Source organism: Mycena indigotica (genome assembly GCF_014461135.1).
Source record: "Mycena indigotica strain 171206Taipei chromosome Unknown Mind.scaff0001, whole genome shotgun sequence".
Lineage (NCBI taxonomy): Eukaryota > Fungi > Basidiomycota > Agaricomycetes > Agaricales > Mycenaceae > Mycena > Mycena indigotica.
In genome coordinates this window covers 3,700,067-3,722,610 of record NW_023503000.1, presented here as the reverse complement: position 1 = coordinate 3,722,610, position 22,544 = coordinate 3,700,067, and the positions used below count along the sequence as shown (strand labels likewise).

Genomic DNA, 22,544 nt, shown 5'->3' with positions numbered 1-22,544 from the left:
AAATGAGGCGGATTCTTCTTTTGTACACTGATAAAACTACACACACACACAGACATACAACCAATTGAGCAATAAAAATAGGATGCCCACAATATCAAGGCCCCCTTCCACCCCTCCCGCGCGGACGATTACCCGAAACAGCCCGTTGAATGACCAGATGGTAGTAGTATTGGTCGACAGCCCAATTCCTTCCCTCATATGCCGGCGGGCTATAGGTTTGCTGTCGAGGACCCGGTGCGTATCGGGTCGTGATCTCAACGGATTCTTTCAAAATCGGTTTCCCGTCATCCATGGGCTTGAACCCGACCGCCTGGAAGGGGAATACGACGACGGCGTACTGAAAACACAACGTGAGAGGCAGACACAAAGCATGCGAGGTAAAATCACCTCGACAGCAAAGCCAAGCACAGCCGATGACGGCGAGAGATCGTTTCGCAAATGTATTTCGCCCATTAGGCAACGTTGATTCGGGATGGTAGAGTCAGAACTACCAGAGGTTGAAGGCCAGAATACGGCTTGTCCGCAAGGCTCTGTCATTGTTCGATAACCTTCGTCAAATTCTTTCGTCGTTCGCTCGAGATAGACGAGGGGGACAGAAGGAACAGCAAGCAAGTCCATGGCTTGTGTATCTGACGTTTCAATCGTCATCGCGCAAGGAATTGAACCTGATCTTGTGTAGCAAAGCTTGAGAATTTGAGAATTAAGCTAGACCTTGGCACCGAAAACTCACGGGTTTGGCCAAGGAGAACTGATGGGCCAAAGTAAGGGTGATTTCAGGGAGAACTTGATGCGACGCACCGATAGTTTAATCTCAACGACCCGAGAGGCAAACAAAATCGCTTTGATTGTCAATGGAAATGATTGCCAGCCTTCAGGGTCAGCATCGGGTCCGAGAAGCGGGCTGTTCTCTTGATATGCTAACTAAAGACAGTTGGCATTGCAAAGTGACGACGACGAACGCACCATTCTGAGCGACGAAGGACTTGAAGGTTGGCGCATGGAAAAGTAAGCAAACGGACATTGCAACCTGCAATGCTTCAATGATTGCCAACGTGTGTAGTCGAGACTTACTTGTCGTCAGGCCGCAGTTTCCCTCGAACGACTCGCAGCTCAGTTGTATATCGTATTGAGCAAAGCGTGCTTTTATCGAGCAAGGAATGTGGGAGACGATAAGTCTCGCCTCCGTGCGATATTTCTGGAGGAATCGCGATATTAAACGGCCAACTATAGTCTCCCTTCAGTTTCAAGCCGTTGAGTTTGCTTCCTGCCAAAATACTCCCAGGAGAATTAGGGTCACCATCCGCGGCGGTCCACAAGACATGCTTGATGTCCAGAAACTTCTGAGGCACAGAGCCGGGAGCCCCACCAACTATCTCCCCTTTCACAATAACGCATACGGCCTGTATCGCTTGTGTGGTCCTGAGCTTCAGCTGCACCGAGCCTGTCAATTCTGAGCCTTCCAGGATTGTTGGCAGGAGCTTTGTCAGTCGTGGGTCGCCTTGAATGGTGATGGAGCCCCAGGAAACACCGCTTCGGTTCTTCAATTGAAACGTGAAATTTCTGGGTTCGCGAGTGGTTGGTGGTGGGGTTGGTCGACGGGTATAGGCTGGGAGATCGGATGCGCCGTTGCTGGACCTGACAAAAGCTTCAAAGTTGAAGCCATCGTAGGACGGCGGTTCGATACCAATGGCGACCGTCATGTCAACAGCCAAGGTTGGGAGATAGCGCGTGCAAGCCTGAGGCTGAAGAGTTCAGTGTGAACATCATCAGGGTGGCTTAGTCACACAATCCTTGGCAGCGGCAATCATTCGGCTGAGTCCGAAATGACTGTACGCAATGACATCAGCAGAGATACGTCCTGGAAGTACTTACCAAAAGTATAATTTCACAAGTTAATGATGCATTTATCAAGCACCACCTGCCAAGCATTCAACATAACCCAGAGGTTGACGTGTTGCTCGGTGTCGCACTTGGTTAACTTATAGTGGTGAACTTTGAACTTGAAGTCGAGGAGACCAGAGCTGAGCCCGAAACATTCTCTTCATCCCATCGACCAGAGCTTGCGCAAACTCGGCGCTCGCCCACCTCAGAAAAATTGTTCCAGTTCAAGTTGACTATGAGTTTTCTCTTGCCTTCACACGCGACAAAGCTATTGCATAGGTTTACGTTTACACAAAATATTCATCTTCATCTGAAAGTTTCAGAGTGATTGGTTGAGTTATCACCTTTCATTTCACCACTCCTCCTCACCATACAAGCCCTCTCCCGTTCCTGGCCCCGCCGGTTTATCGAGCTTGTTGAAAAGCCACCACCCGACCAAGGGCTTGACCACATCGTTTTCACCGGAGAACCCACTAGCTGGTTCCATCGAGTCGCTGCTGGAGCACACCTCGGTCGCAATGACACCTGCGGTCATCGCTGCTTGTTTTTTCTCGCCTGTACTAAGATCAACGAGAAGGGCATCGACCTCAGCGTAACATGGGGGTATGTTGGCGGCATCGACGAGATGATAGGGCGTATCATCGAGGTGAAGGTGGTCAGTGACGAATTGGGGATATTCAAGATAGGTCGCCCAAAAGTCTTTCGCCTTGAGCGACTCTGGTGGTTTAATAGCGGAGAAATCGTTCTGTAAAACGTCGGCACAGTGAATGATGGAAGATCAGATAAACCTTTGTTAGTGACGACCCAATCCACTTTCCTTTCTCATTGAATACGCAGAACGCACTCAGCCACCCTGAATACGTAGATGGTCCACTTCCGCCGCGCCGGAAATGTGCAACTTTCTGCCAAAAGTCGATGGTGCTGTCGGCAGTGGGCTCCTCAAATGACTGGACGAAACGCGAGAGAACAGGAACCAGAAGATGATACCATGCAATTGTCTCGATTGTATACTCCTTTAACTTCTCCGCCCGCCGCAGCAGGTCTTCCCAGTCGGATTTTTCCCCTTCAAGTGTAACACTTGGAATGCCACAATCAATGCTGCAGAAGACATATTGGAAATATGATTTGAGTGTCGCCATGAGAGTTATGGAGGCGACGGTAGTGTCGCGCTCTGTCGTGGTGCTGAAGTCCGGAAGAGCCCATTTGCGTAACGTCGGATCGACGACATTTTTCTCCATCTCATCAACCATGGCCCGCGCAAACTCGCCAAAATCAGCAAGTGCAGATCGCTTCACTGTGAGAGTCTTGCTACCTTCATGGGCGACAAAGCTGGCACGAAGGAGTTCTGAATTGGCGTTGACGAAGAAATTGAATTGAACGAGAATGGCCAACCAGACATCGTCTGGGCGGAGGACAAGGATATGGTGCTTGTTATATGCCGTGCTGATAGTATGGAAGAAGCCGTTGGGCTTGGGAATAACTTGGGAAATCGTATTATTTGACTCTGTCGTCTTCTGTGATGTTGAAGCCTGGGACAAGTGGCGTTTCTGCTTCTTCCCAAAAATCCCACTCAACCGAGTTAGTCGGAGCTTGGACTTGGTAGGAATGTTGGCACTACGTTTTCGTTTCCGCGAGCTGGAGAGACTTATAAGAAGGTACGCACGTCTCTGGTTCTGCGAATGAGGTTCCCCGAATATCGCCAGCGAGCCGATACTGTGGCGAGCACGCTTTTGCTAGCATTTCTCGAGCAGTGAATCCAGCGGCATAGTCACCCGCCACTATTTCTGCCCCATGATTTGCCACTTTGAAGGTAACTGGCATATTCTTAGGGGGTAGTCGACTGGCCGAGTTATCTGGATCTTCAAGTATTTGACCGGACTTGCAAAGCTGTTGAGCGTGGGGGCTAACAATCAGAACATAGCTAGAAGCCTGCTCAATTGAATGGGGTGCTGACCGTGCTGTAGAAGCCACATGAGCTCAGTCAGACTGTGGGCTTGCGTTCGTTCGTGCATAAGAACATCGACCCCAGTTTCCTTGAATCACGTGCCCATTTACGACCAGCCACCGTGCTCATACCTCTTCTTATGAGGAACTAGTAAGATACATGCAAACAAAAAACAACAGCTAGTAGGTAACAGCAGAACAGAAGATGAGGGATATGTAACTCTAAGAAAGAAAAGGGTGATAATAACACGACTATCGCGTGGTAGGGTCATCCACTGGTTTGAGTGCATCAGCCTCGCTCTGGGTCCGCTTCATCTTCTCCTCCTTGGTCTCTTGAGCACGTGCTTCCGGGCGCATGGCAGCGACGGCGCTTTCGACCGCAAACTCTTCTTCGGCGACCTTGCCCTTTCCTGTCCCCTCTGAAGCCTCTTCCCGCTCAGCCCGCCGTATAACATCAATCTCTCCCTGAACCACGACTCCCTCTAGCCACGCGTGATGGACCAGCTCCCCCGCTCTCGCCCGCTTGTCTGGGTGCATTCTCAGCATTGGCGTCAAAAATCCACCTAGCGCGTCGGCCTCGGGCTTTGGAAACAGGTACTTGTCATGCAACACCAGGTCTAAAGGCCAGAATCGCAGTTTAGAAATATGTCGCAGCTCTCCACGGCGATTGAAGAATTCAGAAGAATACTTGCCGCCGACCGAGATGGATTTCGGTACCTCACCGACAAGCTCCATGATTTGCGCCATGTGATCGTCGTCTTTGGTGTATCGCGAGCCTTTGGCTGGATCGAAAAGATAATCCCCACCAGTTATCAGCTCAAAAATCTGATAACTCGTGAGAAATTAGGTAAGACATGCGACAATACTCACCACACAAGCAACACTCCAGATATCCGCACTAGTCCCCCACTTAGCCCCAACAATCACCTCTGGTGAGCGGTATTGCCTTGTCTGGATGTCATCCGTGAAATGGTGATGTGTCCAGGTGGCTATAGACAGAGTGAATGGAGCGAAAGAGGACTGCTTTTGTTTTACGGACCATTGCCGAGGTCTGCAATCTTGACCGTTATCCGCTCTGGTATTCCATTATTATACCGTTCGTCCGTTTCCGGATCTACGTCCATTGGTGACTGCGGAACGGGTATTGCAGTAGGTCGAGTGCTGCCCAGCAAGGAAGGCCCACCGTTGTGAGGTGGTGGTGCTTGTTGCTTGGGAGATATTGACAGGGAAACCAAGTCCAGCTCGGAATTTGCGTTAGATGAGGACCCACCCGGGCTTGTCGGCTTGTCGCCGTCAATGCGCGTCATACCCAGACCCCAACGGTCGAGACTGCCGGCGGAGGCAGCGACATAGCTAGAATTGAGACTGGTACTGCTCTTGGGAGATGGTAATGGTTGTGACACGAAGATCGCCGACTGTGTTCGTGGTGTTTGGTTTCCACCACGGCCTTGTGAAGGCGGTACTCCGATAATCTTGGGTTTCGGTTGAGTAGGGGAAGGGGAGGAGTCGGAGGGAGAGACTGCCGCAGCAGCAGCAAGTTCTGATTGAATTATGGATTCGACATCGTCAATGTAGATGAGCACATTTTCAGGTTTGATGTCTATGCGGTAAACGTGAGTGCCAATCCGCGTAGACAACTGCGACGACGCACCAGTGTGAATAACTCCACAATATCGATGCATGTAATCCAGGCCCAGCAACACTTGCTTTGCAATCTGCTTGACCATTGGCATCGGGACGCCCTTGTTCTATAAAGCGGTCTGTTTGTTGTTCTTTACGGGGTAGAATACGCACTTGGTGCCTCTTTATGAGTCCCAGGAGGTTTTCCCCGAGGACTTCGAAGACCATACAAACGTGGGTACCATTGGGGCCAGTGTGTCGAAAATGGTCAAGAAACGAGATGACATGGGAGCGGCCTGGATGATTCTGTGCGCCAGTAGGACTGCTCGATGTTATGAGGCGCTGGAGCAATTTGATTTCATCGAGCGCTGTTTCCGTGTATCGGGCAGCAGATTTGACTACTTTGAGCGCGACGTGTCGGTTTAATCTGTAATTATAAGCTCTAGGATCGAAAGAAAGGCTATATGTACACACTTGGAGTCCCACGAAAGCCACACAGTAGAGAAATGTCCCCATCCGAGTTTCCTAACGACAACATATCGTTTGTCGGAGAAAGAATCGCCAATTTTGACTGGATGGTAGCCCCCCGGCTTGTAGTCTTCCCAGTCCTCCTCGTCTTCAGCATCAGATTGCATTTCTGAGCTGGGAGAGTCGGGAGAGCCCATGTTGTCTGGCGCTGAGCCTGAGTTGGCGTAACCTGATGATGGATGCGACATAGAGATGATCGAGGACGGGTTGACGCGTGAGTTGGACCAGTTGGTTAGTCGGAAGGCGATAAAAGGAAAGGGAAAGAAGGCGGGGAGATGGTGGTGAGAAGCCAGAAACGGCAGAATCCATCACGCATCTGGGGATAAAACGCCCACATGTCCAACTCTGGTCAGGGATCGCACGCCCTCGTGGTACGGCGCACACAATTTACAGTAAGGACATTATCGATAAGCACGAAAATCTTCAGGGACTATCGCTGCCCATGTTTTCTTTTTTTCCGCGAAATTGTGACGCTAGCACGTGCTGGAGTCACACTCACCAAATCCTCACCTTGACCATGACCTCCATTACACGCAACTTACCATGGTTCGTTCGCGACCTCGGCGTATCTGTCATTGGGAAGGTAAAATATAGTCCTACTCTCTCGTTCTTAGCTACATCGTATATCTAGGAATGTTACACGTCACTCATCGAAGATCTCAACTTTTCGGACGTCCAATGCATAAAATACTCAATTTCGAAGGGTCTTGGGATTGGCATAGTCGTGGGCGGCTCGATAATGAAGGTTCCACAACTCCTACTCAGTGCGTTCCTGAAGTTTTTACCGCAAGCAATTATAGCTAAACGCTGCAATAGTTGTGAAAGCTAAATCTGCTCGCGGTCTTTCCCTTCCTGCATACCTGCTTGAAACATTATCATACGCAATCACCCTCGTCTACTCTCACCGAAATGGGTTTCCGTTCTCTACGTACGGGGAAAATCTCTTCTTGACTCTGCAAAATATCGCTATCACCCTCCTTATAATCCTCTACGCGCCGCGGAGCGCGTCCTCCGACAAAACACCCAGCGCAATAATGACCTTTCTTGCACTTTCTGTATTCTTTCTTGGAACGGCACTAGCACCTCCGTCAATTTTGGCGCTTCTCCAGCTCACCACCCTCCCACTCTCCCTTTTCTCCAAACTCCCCCAGATCCGCCAGAACTACAGCGCTCAAAGCACAGGCCAACTTTCCGCCTTTGCTGTCATCTCACAAGTTGCGGGAACCGCAGCTCGTCTCTTCACCACCGCAACGGAGGTCAGCGATCCCATTATTGTCGCTGGCTTCGGGCTTGCGCTTGTGCTAAACCTGATTCTGGGTGCTCAATTGTGGATGTTCTGGGGCAAAGATGCATCCAATATCCATGTTGCCGTCGGAGAGAAACCAAAAACCCGATTGTCTCCCGCACCAGAAATCAAGGCAGCAACAGGTTCAGCTGTTCCTGCTTACGAATCCACACCGACGTGGCAGCAACGTGCAGCTACGCCTCCACCCGGAGGTCGCAAATGGGCTCGGAAGGTCGAATAGAGCGTTGGTTGATACATCAAGTTACCATAGTCAGATTTTATTATTACCGTGTTGTGAATTGTTAGTCCAGCGTCAAGTCAATAATCTCTGGTTCTGGATCTCTCTTCAGGTTTGGCTTCACATCTACGTCTTCTTCCTTCTTTAGCTTGGCTTTTTTACTTTTACTTCCTTTCTTGCGTCTATCCCGAGACGCCAACCGAGCTTCCAGTGCATCCATACGATCCTACGCAAGCGTTAACATCACCAGGACTTGGAATTCCATTGACCGTTACCTTCAGCGCCTTCAATTCCAGTACGTCTTGTGCGCCGCCATCGCTTTCGGACAAACTTGGATCGCCATCGCTCCCCTCGGTATCGGGCGTTGGGAGTTGATTTGACAGGGACGAGCTGCCCACAAGAGTTGTGGCAGTCGGCCCTGCTTTACGCTTCCGCTTGCGAACGGAGTTGTCACCGACAAGTCCGGTCGCGTTAGTCGGTGGCACAAGACCATTGGCTCTGAGGACGTCTACAGCACAGAGGTAAAAACCCTAATTTGGGCAGGGATACAAACCCACCTAATGGTCGATACCTGAAAACAAATCTAACGATGTCCGGCCCGCTCCTCTGCGCCTTAAATGTGGGTATTGGGGCTTGAAGCGTAAGAGGATCTCCGAGCCTGAACAGAATGTCGAGCTAGATGTAGAGCAAGAAAGAGAGGAAGAACACACGTTATTTGCTGAGTTACTGCTTTTTTCGACCGCTCGTGCACTTGAAGCGTATCGAGCGACGGCGTATGGATTGCGCTCTGGAAGAAATCGCGGACTGGGACAATCTTGAGCTCGATTGTACCGAGATTGTCATATGCCAGCTCGACCAAGTCATCGTCATCTACAAGCTGTGTGTGGGTCTATGGAGACAGGCTACAACGGGAAGGAAGGAAGGAAGCCTACTTACCAGACGACTTCAGTGACGCGAACACGAAAGGCTTCATTGTTGTCCCGTCTGCTGACCGTACACCGTCCATTTCTGTAGTTCCGGGTAGATATCGCCGCAATAGGAACTTGCCCCCACAACTTGTCCCGTCCATGCGCAGAAACCCACCGGTGTCGTGCTGATAGGCCGTGTTTCGCCATTTCACCGAGAATTTCTTTGTGGCAGGCAATACGTGGTCAATATATGTCGCTCGGGATTGGAGTAGTAAGAGAGACCTCTATTGAACGGGGGACAAAAGGAGACGATAAAGAACTAAGTATATTGTCGTCGTAGCACTACTTAAATACAAACAAGATTGGAAGTCATAATGAGCAATGAGATGTAAGTATGAGACGGGCGCGTTGCGAGCGCCGTTATATATACAGAGGTTGCTGCTCGGGGCAGCGCAAGTCCATAGCGACGCGTCAGGACGCGTCAGAGCGCCTGCTTGGCGCGGTGTGGGTTTGCCGCGTCCAACACTCCCCCTCAAACCCCACACAGTCCCATTGCAGCAGCGAAGTGCTTTGCCTTCGTGCTCGGAAGTGCCTTGGTAAGGCAGTTGGCTACCATGTCCGCCGTGGGACAATAGACAAGTCGAATCGTGCCGTTTTCGAGCACGTATCGAATAAAGTGATACCGAATGTCGATGTGTTTAGTTCGCGCGTGGAACTGGCCGATATCGGAATGTGCGAGGGCAATTGAAGACTGATTGTCGCCGTGGAGAGTGATTGGATGTTCGAGTGGGCGGAAAAGCTCGCTGATGAGCGAGCGCAGCCAAATGGCCTCCTTCGAGGCGTGGGTCAGGGCGACATACTTGGCCTCTGTGGTCGAGAGCGTGACGAGTTCTTGTTTCTTTGAGCTCCAGGAAACCGCGCCACCATCGATGATGAACGCGTAGCCAGAAATGGCATGTCGATCTTCTTGGGACATGCCGTCCGCGTCAGAGTAGCCTTCGAGGCCTGTCTTTCCTGCGCCATAAGTCAAACGCAAAGACTTAGTACCCACCAAGTAGCGGAACACTCGTTTGACGGCTTCCCAATGAGCCGGGCCAGGATTGTCGAGAAACTTTGACAGTAGTCCCACAGCAAAGGCGATGTCGGGCCGTGTACCGACAGCTGCCCACATGAGTGAGCCTACGGCCTCGCGGTATGGAACACGTTTCATGGCCGCTATGTCGGTCACGCTGATAGCGCGCTGGGCATTCGAGAGCTGGACATTCGGGTCCATGGGCATGGCGACAGGTTTGGAGTCAGCGAAATTGAAACGCGTGAGGATAGACTCAATATAAGACTGTTGTGATAGCGAGATTGTGCGCGCTTCACGGTCTCGGCGGATTTCAATTCCGAGCAACCAGCTAATTGGTCCGAGATCCGTCATCTTGAAGTGTTCGCCAATACGAGCCTTGTATTGCGTGAGGAGCGTAGGTGAGCTGGAGGTGATTGTGCAATCATCGACGTGTATGGCCAAAATGGTCAGCTCGCCGTTGTCGCGAGCATAGAAAATAGCATGGTCCGATGTGCACTGTATGAAGCCTAGCTCTGCCAGCATGCGCGAAAGAGTTTCATACCATCTCCGCCCACCCTGTTTTAATCCATACAGGGCCTTGAGTAATTTGAGCACATTGGTGCGACGGTCGGCAAAGTCATGGCCAGGTGGTTGTTCCATGTAGATTTCTTCGCCAGCTTCAAGTTCTCCATTGAGATATGCGCTGTGGAAGTCGAACATGTCCACATTCCAGTCGTTGCGAGCAGCGATGGCGAGAATAAGCCTGATTGAGGCAATCTTGGCGGTTGGCGCGAATGTTTCATAGTAGTCGACACCCTGGACTTGCGTGAAACCACGTGCCACGAGTCGAGCCTTATATTTCTCGATTTCTCCCGCAGCGTTCTTCTTGACGCGGAGGACCCATTTAGAGTCTACAACGTTATGATTAGCGGGACGTGGGACGACAGTCCAAGTGCCGGCGGCTTTCAGCGCGTCTAACTCCGCGTTGATTGCCGCCTGCCAATGTGGCCAATCGGGACGGCCTTTTGCTTCCTCCCACGACGGGTCAAGGGCCTCAGCAGTCGAAATCGCGGCAGCGAGGTGGTGCTCCAGCACATCCACCATCTCCCAGTCGTCAGAGAGCTCGGCGCGTGCCACGAAATCGGGTGCGTCGTCAGCCCTGCCCTGCTGGAGATATGTGGCGCCACTAACCGGTTCCCTAGCTGCCTGCCTTCGCTCTCGCGTTCCACGCCTCAGCCCACCTATCCCACCTTCTTCTGCACCTCCTTCGCCTTCGAAGTTGGGTCCAAGAGGGTCGGTACGAGCCAGCTGCTGGCGGAGACGAGGGATGGATGGTGATGGCGCCAGGAGGGGTTTTGCCGATGAAAGCGGTGGTGTCAGCGGCGGCGTCGTGCTCTCCACCTTTACCGGGGTTTGTGCCGAAGAGGACGGCGTCGTTTGAGTGGGTTGAGCAGCGCGATTAAGGTGCGTGGTCGTTTTTAAAATGCCAGACGACGGCTGATTGCCAGAATCGTCTTCATCCTCCCCCTCAATCCGCAGATCGTCTGGGAAAGGTATGTTTTCGTTGTTGCTGTGAAATTTAACACTTCTTTCCACAGCAACTGTTCGCTTCCCTTCAGGATAGACTCTGTGGCCACTGCTGGACTCGTCATACCCCACCCATCTCCCCTCCTTCGCATGGCTGTCGAGCTTGTCCGCCTTGTCATCATGCACCCAGACACGCGCTCCGAACTCGGGGAGCTTCGACAAATTCGGTTTCTTGTTGTAGACGGCCTCAAACGGCGTCTTTCCATCCAGCGCTCGAGTCGACAAGCGGTTCTTCAAATAGACCGCGTGGGCAACTGCCTCGCCCCACAAGTACTTCGGCAAACCGCTCCCATGTAGCATCGCGCGGACGCGCTCCAAGAGCGTCCGATTCAACCGCTCCGCGATGCCGTTGTGCTCCGGAGTGTCGTGGACGGTGAATCCGCGTTCGGTGCCTTGTTTTGCAAGGTGCCGGTCAAATTCTTCGCTCCAGAACTCTCCTCCGCGATCGGAGTGGAGTTTCCGAATCTTGACGCCAAACTGGGTCAAGAGCCAAGCCTCGTAAGCTTGGTATGACCCGAACGTCTCGGCCTTGGTGCGCTGAAGATAGACGCGTGACCAGCGAGTATGTGCATCGGTGAAGCTCGAATAATACTCACGCCGATTAATAGTTTCGACGGGCGATGGGCCCCAGACATCCGAGTAGATGATCTGGCCCATATATGCGGCTGGTTCCTCCTTTCGCTCCTTGCCTATCGGCTTGCGGGACATTTTCCCGTACGTGCACGACTCGCACGACTCGATCTTCGACTTCGGGTCGATCTTGATGCCCGCGACATGTCCATCCGACACGAGCCGTTTCGCAGCGTCCGGCGCAACATGGCCAAGACGACGGTGGAGCTCCTCGATGGATACTGTCTCCTCGACAGTGGCAGCGGCGGCAGTAACAGTCTCCCAGTTGAATGGGGACTGAACACGGTAAGTGCCTTTCATTTTGTTGACCATCCCGACCAGTTTTTGATGTTTACTGAAGATCTTGCAGAAGTTCTCGCGGAACAAGACTGCGTAGCCTGCGTCGGTAATTTTACTGACCGAAATTAATGTCAGTCCGATCTTGGGTGCGTATAAAACTCCACGTAGCAGGATTTTGGTCTTGACGCCTTTTCCGTTAGGCAGCCAGACGTGCATATCGCCTTGGCCTATTGCCAAGAACGAGCCGTTGTCAGCAGCGGTGATCGAGCGTGGAGGGATGGAGATGTCATTGAGGAGGCGATGTCGATATGGGGTAATATGGGCCGATGCACCCGAGTCATACAGCTTGGTCATCGTGTCTTCAGGCCCATCTTCGTTGGCGAGCATAGCCATGCTGTACGACGAGGTAAGTGGGTCGCTTTCGACATTGTCGAGCCACTCGTTGATTGTGATTTCAAGATAATCAACAATCTCATCACCATGCGATGCCTTGTTGTCGCTGTCCAAATCCACATGGTCAGCAATATCAGGTGAGTCGGACGAGCACTCATCCGCTTCTCCCATCTCTGATACTTTATAAGACGCATTCGACGAGCTCTCAAACCCATCTCCCATGTCGCTCTCGTCGTCCCATTCACTGACGGACGAATTCGACACCGATCGAAGCTCTGGCATCTCGCCACAGTTGCTTTCGTCGTCACTTGTTGTCGTTGGTTCTGGTGTCTTGAGGTCTTCATCTGATTCCGTTTCAGACTCTTCTTCGTCGTAGTCTTCAAGCCACGGACTCTCGACGCAATCCAGCGCCTTAGTCATGCTTGATTCGACATTCCCAAAGACATGCTGTTCAACCTGGAACAGCCACACGTTCTGCTCAGCGCGAGCAGTCCAAGCACGGTCATCATTGACCTGTGCCATCCATACGCCGCCAATGTCGTTTGCGGCGTTGGCGTTCTCATTCGCCTTCCCCTTTCCTTTCCCTCGACCTTTTCCTTTGGGTCCTTGACCCTCCTTCCCTCCACCTGGCGCCCAGCAATCGGCCTTCATATGGCCCTTCTTGTGGCAGTTAAAACACTCCACATTCGATTTCTTCTTCCCATTTCGGCGCTCGCCAGCAGCAAACGCGACGTCGGAGTCGCTCTTCTTCGATTTCGACTTGAGAGCGCGCCGATCATACTCTTGGGAAAGAGCAGAGATGAGGGTGTCGGGGGAAAGGGTTTTGCCAAGGACAGACGATGACGCTGTCAATGCAGCGAGGTATGGGTCGTAGGATGGCGGGAGCGATCCGAGAACAATCGCAGCGAAGTTGTCGTCACCTGGGTCAGCACCCATGCTGGTCAGGTCGATGCGCAGTGTCTGCAACTTCGAAAGGTGAGCTCTAACATCTCCATTTTCTGCACAACGCTCATCTTGTAACTTGCGTCGCAGATCTACCGTCACCATCTTCGACTTGGTCTCGAATTCTGCCACCACCTTCTCCCAAAGAAGCGAAGCCTTCTTATGGTTCATCACCCTCAAGAACAACGAGTCGGGGATCGTAGCAGCTATAGCCTGCTTGATAATAGCTTCACCTGACGTGAAGAGCGCTTCAACACGCAAGAACTCATTATAGGCCTCGATTTGGGCCTGGGTGGATGAAGTACTGAGTGGGGTTGGCGGTAAGGGAGGGACGTGGTGAGTGTCGAAGTGTTTGGATAAGCCAGCTGCGGCAGCGGCGTACAAGAAGCGGTTCTTGTAGATGGCCCAGTTGGAGCCATCGCTCTCGCACTTGGGCAGTCGCACAAAGAACTCGGCGGCTTTGGCGTTGATGCTGGACATGGTGTTGGTAGTAGGATTTCAGAGGGTTTGTTCGTCGATAGTCTGGATATAGATTCGGTTTAGGCGGGGCCCATAACCTATTGAACGGGGGACAAAAGGAGACGATAAAGAACTAAGTATATTGTCGTCGTAGCACTACTTAAATACAAACAAGATTGGAAGTCATAATGAGCAATGAGATGTAAGTATGAGACGGGCGCGTTGCGAGCGCCGTTATATATACAGAGGTTGCTGCTCGGGGCAGCGCAAGTCCATAGCGACGCGTCAGGACGCGTCAGAGCGCCTGCTTGGCGCGGTGTGGGTTTGCCGCGTCCAACAACCTCGCCAACTTCAGATGGGATCCAACAGCTAACAATGGGTGGCTGGTCGTCTTCGGCAGTGAAAGTTTGCAGTCCGTACTCAGGCACGGGATTTCCGTCGATAGAAATCCAGGCGGAGAATTCTTGCCATTGGAGCATTGGACGACAATGGTGGTTCAAAGCAAGTAGTAATTGCACAGCATGTCACTAGGTGGAACGGCAACTTAAAATAGATGTCAAGATAACATTAGAGATTCCCTTTAGATGGGGAGCAGGCGATGGACCGTATTACTCATAAAAAACAAATTATACATTAGCATAAAGAGTACAGTAGCGTTGCTGGCGATGGGTCGAGTCCCACCTAGTCTGAAGTCAAATCGATGACCATGGGCTGTGGATTGGCGATTCGAGGCGACGCTTTCCCTTCAGACTTGACCGGGACCTTCCCGTCCTCTCTCTTTCCAACTTTACGCAGAGCCATTTGCGATTTGACAGCCAGCATACGTTCCTAAAAAAATCGACAGTTTGAGAAATGGGTGATTTTTCCAAATCACGACACGCACATTAAGCTCTTCAAGCTCATCCTCGAGTTGTTTATCTGTCGCGACTGCAGTGGAGGGGATCGATTGGTTAGGCTTTGCTCGTGTGGATGAACTCGAGTTACTGGCGACCTCCAAAGTCGTGTCGCATGCAGCCTGTGGGGCGATTCCGCTTGCCCGAAGGACGTCTGAACAAGATAGCTAGTTTATCATCGACTTGTGATTTCGAAAAAGCCTACCCAAGGAACGATATTTGAAACGAAAAATGACTATCGGGGGACCCAGGTATTTTGTGCTAATCGTATGGCGCTGGCGAGAAGCAACTGCGTCCCCAAATCTATCGAAGATATGATTGGTGAGGTGAGCAACGGAAAATTCGAGATTAACACCGACCCAACATGTTGAGAGAGTCCTTTCTTTGTGCGTTCGTGGACCACGAGCGGTGCCCTCCCCCCTTCCCGTTGTGTAGACCAGGAGCCAGTTCTTGACCCGAGAGATACGGGGTAGATTTTGAGCTCGATAGAACCGATTGTCTCTGGTAAGGACTGATCTAAATAGTGGTCGTCGTCTCGAACGATAGTTTCAATGCTCTATCGTGGTGCGGGTTTTCCTGGCGACCTACCGGTGAGAGCCAACGACGAGAATCGGAATGGCAGGAGTTTCGTGCCGTTGTCCGTTTTGATTCCCTTCCTCTGTATAGGATCCCAATCGTCCTTCCGCAGTATCTGCCCTTTGCACTTCATCCCATCCACAAAGACCCTGCCAGAGATATCTTTGTTGTGTGAGCCGCGTCTCCGGTGTCCAGTCCTCCGCCACTTGACAGAAAATTGCTTGTTTCGCATCAGCGTGAAGAGAATGAGAGAGTATCGAGTGGGAATGGTCGACTGACCTGGCCAACCTCCGACGCGATCCAGCAGGTTACCAATTTCGCCTTTTCGTCAATCTCGACTCCATATTCTTTCATCTCCACATCTCCAATCATGATCTGGGCAGAAAACCCATTCAATTCGAGCATGGAGGATTAGGAGAAGCAATGACACGAGGGTCACGTATCACGGGACGTGACTTGCCATGATTAAATATTCAAGAATGGCGCGCAGATTCAAGAGTTGATAGCGCAAATACTAGTAGGACAACAAGCAACCTTTTTCGCCAGATACTATCAACACACGATTTCTCTCCTGATTTGGCTCTTCAAGAGATGATTCTAGTTTTGCGTTCAGCGCAGTTTGTAAGCTAGATTAAAGCCAACATACTTGAAGTCTTTCGAATTTACGAAAGATCTCTTATAGAAAACAGTTCCAGGCCTTTGATGGTGCCTACCGCTGCCTGTGATATGTCCGTATTTGCTGGTCTTCGGCGACGTTTCGAGTTCAGACTTGGCTGGTGGAGCAATTCCCTCTGCCCGAAGTGCGTCTAAGACGGATAAACTATTTTTGTGGAAGAATAATTTGTCTTCCACTCACCTCGTAATTTGTGGCAGAACTTAAACACCGCGATGGGAGGTCCTGTGATAGCTGCGTACCGCACTTCTTTGAGTCCCGCCGTAGAGCTTCTTGCAATAGCAAGGCTGAGAGGCGTTGAGTAGAAATATCGATACAAACCAAATGAAACGTGTCATCACGAGGTGCGATTGGATTTTGACTGCGTTGATCCCGAGTCGGGGTTCTGCCCGTCCTTCATGTTTGTCTCCAGATCGCGGCGCGAGGTTGGAAGATTCGCCACAATCTCCCAAGCGTCGACTGGGGGTGGTACTGGGGCACAACGAACGGGGTGTATTCTCAACTCTATCACTCCAGGACATGCTTGAGCACTTGCAGCTTCATCAATATCTAAGCGTCGAAGAGGGACATGGGTCATTAGATTGTCCTTTTTTACCACAAACTTCCCCAAGCTCAAACGTCCATTTGAACCACTCACCAGCAAACCGAAAACGGCGAATACTGCTCCCTCCATCGCAATAAATTCCTTCAATTTTGCCTGCTCGATGACCTGAGAAGTTCACCTGCGTACAAAGCTCGTCGTCGATGTAGACGTAGACACCGAGATCGCGGGGTGTATCCGGGTCGTATTGGTGGTTCTTCACGCATAACGAGAAATTCTGTAGAAATGAAAGCAAACAAGTACCAGCAAATCAACGAGGAGAAGTCGAACTCAGTAAAACAAACATGTCTTGGGCGAGAAGCGATCCAGCAGGTGCTTTGTTCTTCGGAAGTTTGCTGCTGATATTCGCGTACTCTTGTTTTGCTCGTACCATCGACGGACACCCACGCAGAAAAGCCATTGAGCAGCATCAACAAGGATGGATTCAAATGCTGTGGATAAACGAAACGTTGACGATGGCAAGAGAAGAAGACAGTTTGCTGACAAAGGTCGTGACATCGTAATAGACTTTTCGGCGCTAGCTTGGTAAGTATGTACAGCTATTATACAAACGGTATGATACAGATCGTCTTCGTCATTGTCGTGTATGAGTGAAGCCACTTTTTTCGATCTAAGACACGAATGCGAGCAATCCAGCCAGGAATGGGAAACCCAGGTGGAGCATCGAAGCCGACCTTCGACTCGCGCTACTTGACCCTGGTGTGGGTGCACCATGAGCAGCAGAAGCTGACGGCGAAACAGTCAGGCTTGCATTTGTAGTGGCCGATACTGGAATAAATGAATCAGCGAGCATCGCAGTCCACAAGTCGGAGACACATACATATAGCATCGACCAACAATCCTTGCGGATCGCCACCGACCTCCCACATTGAGAAGCCAGCCAAATTGTTGGCCTTGACGAACTGACCGCGCACCCCGAAGCTACGTGGATCGACATAAGAGATTAGAACACCTTGTTTGCCGTGGTTGGCGGCATAAAGATATGGTGTTTGTGAGCACTCGTCCCAACGGTAAGGAATTCCTGGGGCGATCGAGCCATTCGCCAAAAGGTATTTGGCGGAGATGAGCGAAAAGAAGGCGAAAGTACCGCCTGGGCCTGTGTAAACCCCGCATTGATTTATTCCACCTGTGCCATCCCAGGCATCGCCAGGCGTATGGTTCAGCGTATCGTAGACTGGATATGGTACAAGTTGAAGGGGAGAAGATGACATCGAAGGCAGGCCAGAAGACAAGCTTGGTGTGGTTAGGAACGCAGTGGTCCTGTTGACATCGAATGAATGGCCATAAGCCGGAACCCCCAAAGCGATTTGATTTCGAGGAATCCCTGCACCGACCCAGGCTTCTACAGCGCTCTTAGCGCTACCCAACCCGGTGATATTCTCTCCCGACGCCGCCGAAAAACACGAGTCATCTAATGGCGCCGAGGGTAGTGCTCTCTGTAGCCGCCTGGAGCCAGCGGTCCAATTCCACGAAAGATCGTAGACCATAGGAGTTATCCAGTTCAACACAGATGCAAACTGCGAAACGAGTGTTGTGTTGGTAGTGGGGAATGGTTGGACCGAGGTCGCAGCAGAAAGCGACACTTTTGAGCCTTGCGGAGAGGCCTTTAGTTCTCGAAGCATAAGTAACAGGTTTTCAGTGTCGTTTTCTGAGACGAGGTTGCATCCAATGCCTTGCATTCCAGGGAATTCCCAGCTACAAGAATCATTGGTGAAAATACAGACAAATGACTGTAGCTCACGCACTCAAAGTCGATCAGGTCTAACTGGTATTTTTCGATCAGACCAACTACGCTTTTGACAAATGCAGTTCTGTTTGCCGGAGTTGCGACGTTTGAAGAAAAATAAGCTAGATAAAAGCAATCAGCGAACAGACTCTTAGCAAACGGGAGTATGTGTACTTGACCCGCCCCAACCACCGATTGACAAACCGGCCGCAACACCCTAACGCTCATTAATCGGAGCTCTATTCACCAGTTAAGTCCATCCTTACATTCTTATGCGCTGCAGCAACAAACTGTGGCAACAGTTCTGCGTCGGAATCAACCAGGGAAATCGAGTTCGGGTCTTCTGTTGGCGTGCTGAAGTGATTATTCAAATTTTGAAAGGAGTTTAAGCCATTGAACGTACGCGAAAGCGTATATGAGGTGGGTGTATTTGTTCCAGAGGACGGAGGAGAGAGGGACTTGGTCAAAGTGATAGCCTGGATACCAGCCAGCAGCAACAGTAAAGTTGGATGTCGCTGCGCTGATTGCGGCCTTAGCGGGCACGACCAAGTCGAAAGCAAAGAGTAGAAGATGAAGTGGGAGCATGGTGGTTGAAACGAAGAAATAAGGGGAAAGGAAGCGAAATTACGCTTCCCGAGAGCACCACAAAAACGGCGCCAAGTTCACGTTTTTCTGCTCCACGGTTTTCGTCACGGGTTCGAGTCTGGCCACAAACAGGCTTCAATGCTCGAGAAAGTGTCAAGTTCTGAGTAGCTTTCTTGTCCAGTACTCGTCAAAGATATACACTGTTAGTGCTACAATTTACAGAGAATCAACATCGACAGGTCCGGCCCCTAATCGACACTTCTATGTGGTTTCCTTCTCGTGTACCACTGAGAGAATCATGCGACTTGATGAGGCTTCAATGCGCCGTTCGCGCGGAAAAAAAGCTAGCCGAACTTCCGCGATTTGTAGGTGAAAAAGAAAGCCGATTTAATCTTCAAATAGCTGAGTAGAATAGTTGCAGTTGGCACTATAATTTATCAGAGAAGCCCTCGACGCAGCATACAGCACCTACTTGAAGATTGGAGGCTTCCTCTGAGTCCATTGGCTCAGCATTGAACGTCAGCGGCAACTCAGCGCAACTGGGTTCTTGGGATGCTTCTTATTTCGGTAAAAGCTTCAAATGATAACTCCTCTTTGTTAGTGGGTCCTGGCGGAGCTATTCCCTCTGCCAGTAACCATTCTGAAAACATATTCAACTGACACGGGGCAGAAGAGACTCACCAACGGAACGTTATGCTTGTAGACATTTGAACTGAATTAAATATGTTTGTGAAGTTCGTAGCGAGCGGACCCAGTCCTTCGTAGATGTCTTTTACCTACTGAAGTTGACAAGACCATTGACGAGGCACCAAATAAGGAATGTAGCAGCAGGTTCGGTTTAAATTCACATGTGACTCGCGCTCAGGCTTTGCATATTGAGGTTCTTCGTTTGCGCCCCACTGATTGTGACCAAAGCCGTCGTCGTACATTGCGTAGGATTGGACTGGGACGGAATCGAAATTGAGGTGGAGGTCAAAAGAGGTTCACCCAGTGCAGGGCATGTCACTGATTTTGTGACGCAGATCACTCTTTCTTTCAGACTTGAACTTCAACTTGAAGCTTCAAGGCCTCGAGAATACAATCCTTAATGTTGCACTGTAAGATCGAATATGTGCTGTTTGATATGGACGGCGAGTCTCGCGTACCATATTAAAATCAACGTTATAGACGTCTTTCCAGGTCTCCTTCTAGACACCGAGTCGATCTACACGAAAGTCACCAGTAATCGCGCGCTTTCCAACTTCTATCGACCCCATTGAAAGGAGACAGACACGATTTTAGCACCTTATGGGAAGGAGATGACCTGGGATATCAAAGCAGGATGTATGGGTAAACGTTGGTCAAAAACTATTCCATGTCCTGCTCCCACTCAAGGTTATGATCAGCTGAACTTCCGGCCGCCCAGCACCTCCTCTCCTGCTTCCCGGACCTCCCAAAATCGTTCACAGCAGAATCCTATCTCATCGAGCGTAACCGGCTACAAGACACATTTTGGCACACAACCCAATTTCTTCCTGGCGCTAAACGCTTGCTGCTGCATCTCGCGAAACACCATGTACCGATTGCCGTTGCAACAAGCTCGAAGCGACGGAATTACGAGCTGAAAACAAATCACTTGGCAGACATATTTGGCCGCGATGGTGTTTTCGCTACCGGGGAACGCAAGATGAACGTGGTTTGTGGTGACGACAGGGCCGTGAACGGGGAACCGATAGCAGGAAAACCGGCACCGGATATTTTTCTGACTGCCGCACGAGACAAGCTTGGTCGGGATGTTGGGTTTGGAGAGAACCCGGTAGTAGAGAGTCAGGTCGTGGAGCGAGCCCAGGGGCTCGTATTCGAAGACGCGTTGCCTGGTGTTCAAGCGGGCAAAAGGGCAGGCATGAATGGTCGGTTTCTTGGCTTCGTGCTTCTCTGTGCTGACTTGCGTAGTCATTTGGGTCCCAGACCCAAACCTTCTTGCATTGTCGAATGGGGAAAAAGAGCCCAATGCGTTGCAGCCCGACCGGGTGATTCATTCATTGGAGGAGTTTGTACCAGAGGACTGGGGATTGCCGGCCTATGATGAGGTGTGAGTACTCGGTTGCTGCCTGCAAGTTCGTTGGACTGGCTTTCAGTATGGAAGCACCACTATAAACTTCTTGCATTTTCCACTTGGTCAGCTGTAACGCAGAACCCGAAGGCTTATTGCAGTTATTCGGTAGCTGAAATTGTTAGTGGACACCTAGATTTAAGTATGAGTTGCAAATTGGTACAAATCCGTTGCGCGCCAAGATATTTCTTGAGTGTTTCGTTTCTTCCCGTCTTAGCTCGAGATTCACAATCCAGCAAGTCAAAGGCTCAAAGCTGGTAGATATTCCAAACATTTGTAGATGATGGATTGTGTCAGTTGTAAGTACGAGCGCCGGTCAAATTCAAGTCTGGCAAGATGATCAACGGGAAAAACATAGCACCAATCGTGACAGGAGTAACGGAGGCTTTTATCCGCAACGACCACGTTCTTTACTCTCGCTCTTTTCCCAAACATGTCTGTCTCTTCGCGAACGCCTCTTCGAGGTAATCACCGACCCACACAATCACTCTCCCTACCCTTTGCCGTCGTTGCTGCTCTGCACCCAAAACGGACAAGGAATCGCACCTCAATTCTCGCCCTTCTCGCCCTCATATCGCTGGCCGCATTTGTCTTCTGCAGCTATTTCCCAATCACCCTCGCCCCAACCTATCTTCTCCGAGCCTCGGACCGTTCACCGGTAGAACAAGTCGTTCTTGCTCAGCAACAACAACGAGGCCCTTCCAAACCCAAAAAGTTACACAAGCAGCTTTCCCTTGGAAGTAAACGACAGCCCATATCGCTCAACCTTGCCCAAGAGCTCGCGGCCGTGTCGAGCTTTCTCGCGAGTTTGGCGCAAAATGTCATCCCGTCATCAGTCGATCCCGCCCGTCCACTCGACCCCGAACTTGTGTTGGATTTCGACACCAGAAGCCCGACTGCGTTAGAGGAGGTTGAGCGCGTCGTGGAATACGTGTGGACACAGAACCCTGTCATGATCTATTGCAAGGTATGTTACCTTTTGTTTTCCTAAATGAGAGCTTATTGTTCCTTCTTTAGCATTACTCTCCTCTATCTCGTGAGCTCAAGGCTATGTTACACGATCTCAACCTTCGGCCACCACCCTTCGTCATAGACGTCGACATGCGGGATGATGCAGAGGTGCTGACACCTTTACTCGCGCGACTCGCAGGAACCAATGAGCTGCCGCTTTTGCTTGTTGGAGGCAAACCAATGGGCTCAATGGATGATATAAGGATAGCTTATGAGGAAGGGAAGCTGCAGCGCCAAATCAGTGCGGCTGGTGGTGTTATCGGTGGGGGAGGCAAACGGAAAAAGCATCATCACTAGACGGGGTAGCCCGTCTGTCGCATCTGCTTTCGAAACCATCTGACGACCCCACAACGAACAACAACCGTTACGCTGCATAAACACTCATCCAACCCCTCGGCATATATTTATTCTTCCTTATCACTCCATTTACCGACCGACACATAGATTTCAGATTACACTCTAAATACATCCATACTGGTTTGTCTACTTTCGTCTACTTTCACAAACATCAACTGTATTCTCAGAGGTGGAGACCTTGAAACTCCCTAGCTAGCTTCTTTCGATATAGTACCCGGGCTACGTAGAGTAGGACAGGTAATTTCGAATTTTTCGATGGGCCTACTAGTAAGCTTCAACCATTCG

At 50.8% G+C, this 22,544-nt stretch overlaps 9 protein-coding genes across 9 annotated transcripts; 3 read left to right on the top strand and 6 right to left on the bottom strand.

Annotated features, from left to right (window-relative positions):
* Window positions 1-94: 94 nt before the first annotated feature.
* Window positions 95-1,700, bottom strand: MIND_00107700 (uncharacterized protein; the record flags this gene model as incomplete). The annotated part of the gene is made up of 6 exons (XM_037358024.1): window positions 95-337; window positions 388-684; window positions 731-748; window positions 799-921; window positions 964-1,027; window positions 1,072-1,700. The coding sequence occupies 6 exons, from the start codon at window positions 1,698-1,700 to the stop codon at window positions 95-97; spliced, it is 1,374 nt and encodes a 457-aa protein (XP_037225934.1).
* A 533-nt stretch (window positions 1,701-2,233) lies between these two features.
* On the bottom strand, window positions 2,234-3,893 carry MIND_00107600 (uncharacterized protein; the record flags this gene model as incomplete). Its single annotated transcript, XM_037358023.1, has 5 exons — window positions 2,234-2,626; window positions 2,670-3,495; window positions 3,545-3,695; window positions 3,761-3,784; window positions 3,836-3,893. 5 exons carry the CDS (start codon window positions 3,891-3,893, stop codon window positions 2,234-2,236), a joined length of 1,452 nt encoding a protein of 483 aa, XP_037225933.1.
* Window positions 3,894-4,077: 184 nt separating this feature from the next.
* On the bottom strand, window positions 4,078-6,161 carry MIND_00107500 (Kinase-like protein; the record flags this gene model as incomplete). The annotated part of the gene is made up of 6 exons (XM_037358022.1): window positions 4,078-4,650; window positions 4,696-4,814; window positions 4,865-5,425; window positions 5,477-5,573; window positions 5,620-5,872; window positions 5,920-6,161. 6 exons carry the CDS (start codon window positions 6,159-6,161, stop codon window positions 4,078-4,080), a joined length of 1,845 nt encoding a protein of 614 aa, XP_037225932.1.
* Window positions 6,162-6,472: 311 nt separating this feature from the next.
* Window positions 6,473-7,499, top strand: MIND_00107400 (Mannose-P-dolichol utilization defect 1 protein-like protein; the record flags this gene model as incomplete). The annotated part of the gene is made up of 3 exons (XM_037358021.1): window positions 6,473-6,556; window positions 6,605-6,737; window positions 6,790-7,499. The coding sequence occupies exons 1-3, from the start codon at window positions 6,491-6,493 to the stop codon at window positions 7,497-7,499; spliced, it is 909 nt and encodes a 302-aa protein (XP_037225931.1). The 5' UTR covers window positions 6,473-6,490.
* Window positions 7,500-7,560: 61 nt separating this feature from the next.
* On the bottom strand, window positions 7,561-8,469 carry MIND_00107300 (uncharacterized protein; the record flags this gene model as incomplete). Its single annotated transcript, XM_037358020.1, has 5 exons — window positions 7,561-7,722; window positions 7,772-8,004; window positions 8,054-8,154; window positions 8,207-8,366; window positions 8,433-8,469. 5 exons carry the CDS (start codon window positions 8,467-8,469, stop codon window positions 7,561-7,563), a joined length of 693 nt encoding a protein of 230 aa, XP_037225930.1.
* Window positions 8,470-14,426: 5,957 nt separating this feature from the next.
* Window positions 14,427-15,619, bottom strand: MIND_00107200 (uncharacterized protein; the record flags this gene model as incomplete). Its single annotated transcript, XM_037358019.1, has 6 exons — window positions 14,427-14,573; window positions 14,629-14,792; window positions 14,844-14,941; window positions 14,998-15,172; window positions 15,227-15,434; window positions 15,494-15,619. The coding sequence occupies 6 exons, from the start codon at window positions 15,617-15,619 to the stop codon at window positions 14,427-14,429; spliced, it is 918 nt and encodes a 305-aa protein (XP_037225929.1).
* A 1,479-nt stretch (window positions 15,620-17,098) lies between these two features.
* Window positions 17,099-18,799, bottom strand: MIND_00107100 (Chitinase; the record flags this gene model as incomplete). Its single annotated transcript, XM_037358018.1, has 6 exons — window positions 17,099-17,256; window positions 17,309-18,183; window positions 18,234-18,336; window positions 18,389-18,431; window positions 18,481-18,568; window positions 18,618-18,799. 6 exons carry the CDS (start codon window positions 18,797-18,799, stop codon window positions 17,099-17,101), a joined length of 1,449 nt encoding a protein of 482 aa, XP_037225928.1.
* Window positions 18,800-19,908: 1,109 nt separating this feature from the next.
* Window positions 19,909-20,874, top strand: MIND_00107000 (uncharacterized protein; the record flags this gene model as incomplete). Its single annotated transcript, XM_037358017.1, has 4 exons — window positions 19,909-20,020; window positions 20,069-20,134; window positions 20,185-20,688; window positions 20,732-20,874. 4 exons carry the CDS (start codon window positions 19,909-19,911, stop codon window positions 20,872-20,874), a joined length of 825 nt encoding a protein of 274 aa, XP_037225927.1.
* Window positions 20,875-21,324: 450 nt separating this feature from the next.
* On the top strand, window positions 21,325-22,199 carry MIND_00106900 (Glutaredoxin domain-containing protein; the record flags this gene model as incomplete). Its single annotated transcript, XM_037358016.1, has 2 exons — window positions 21,325-21,858; window positions 21,909-22,199. The coding sequence occupies 2 exons, from the start codon at window positions 21,325-21,327 to the stop codon at window positions 22,197-22,199; spliced, it is 825 nt and encodes a 274-aa protein (XP_037225926.1).
* Between the last annotated feature and the right edge of the window lie 345 nt (window positions 22,200-22,544).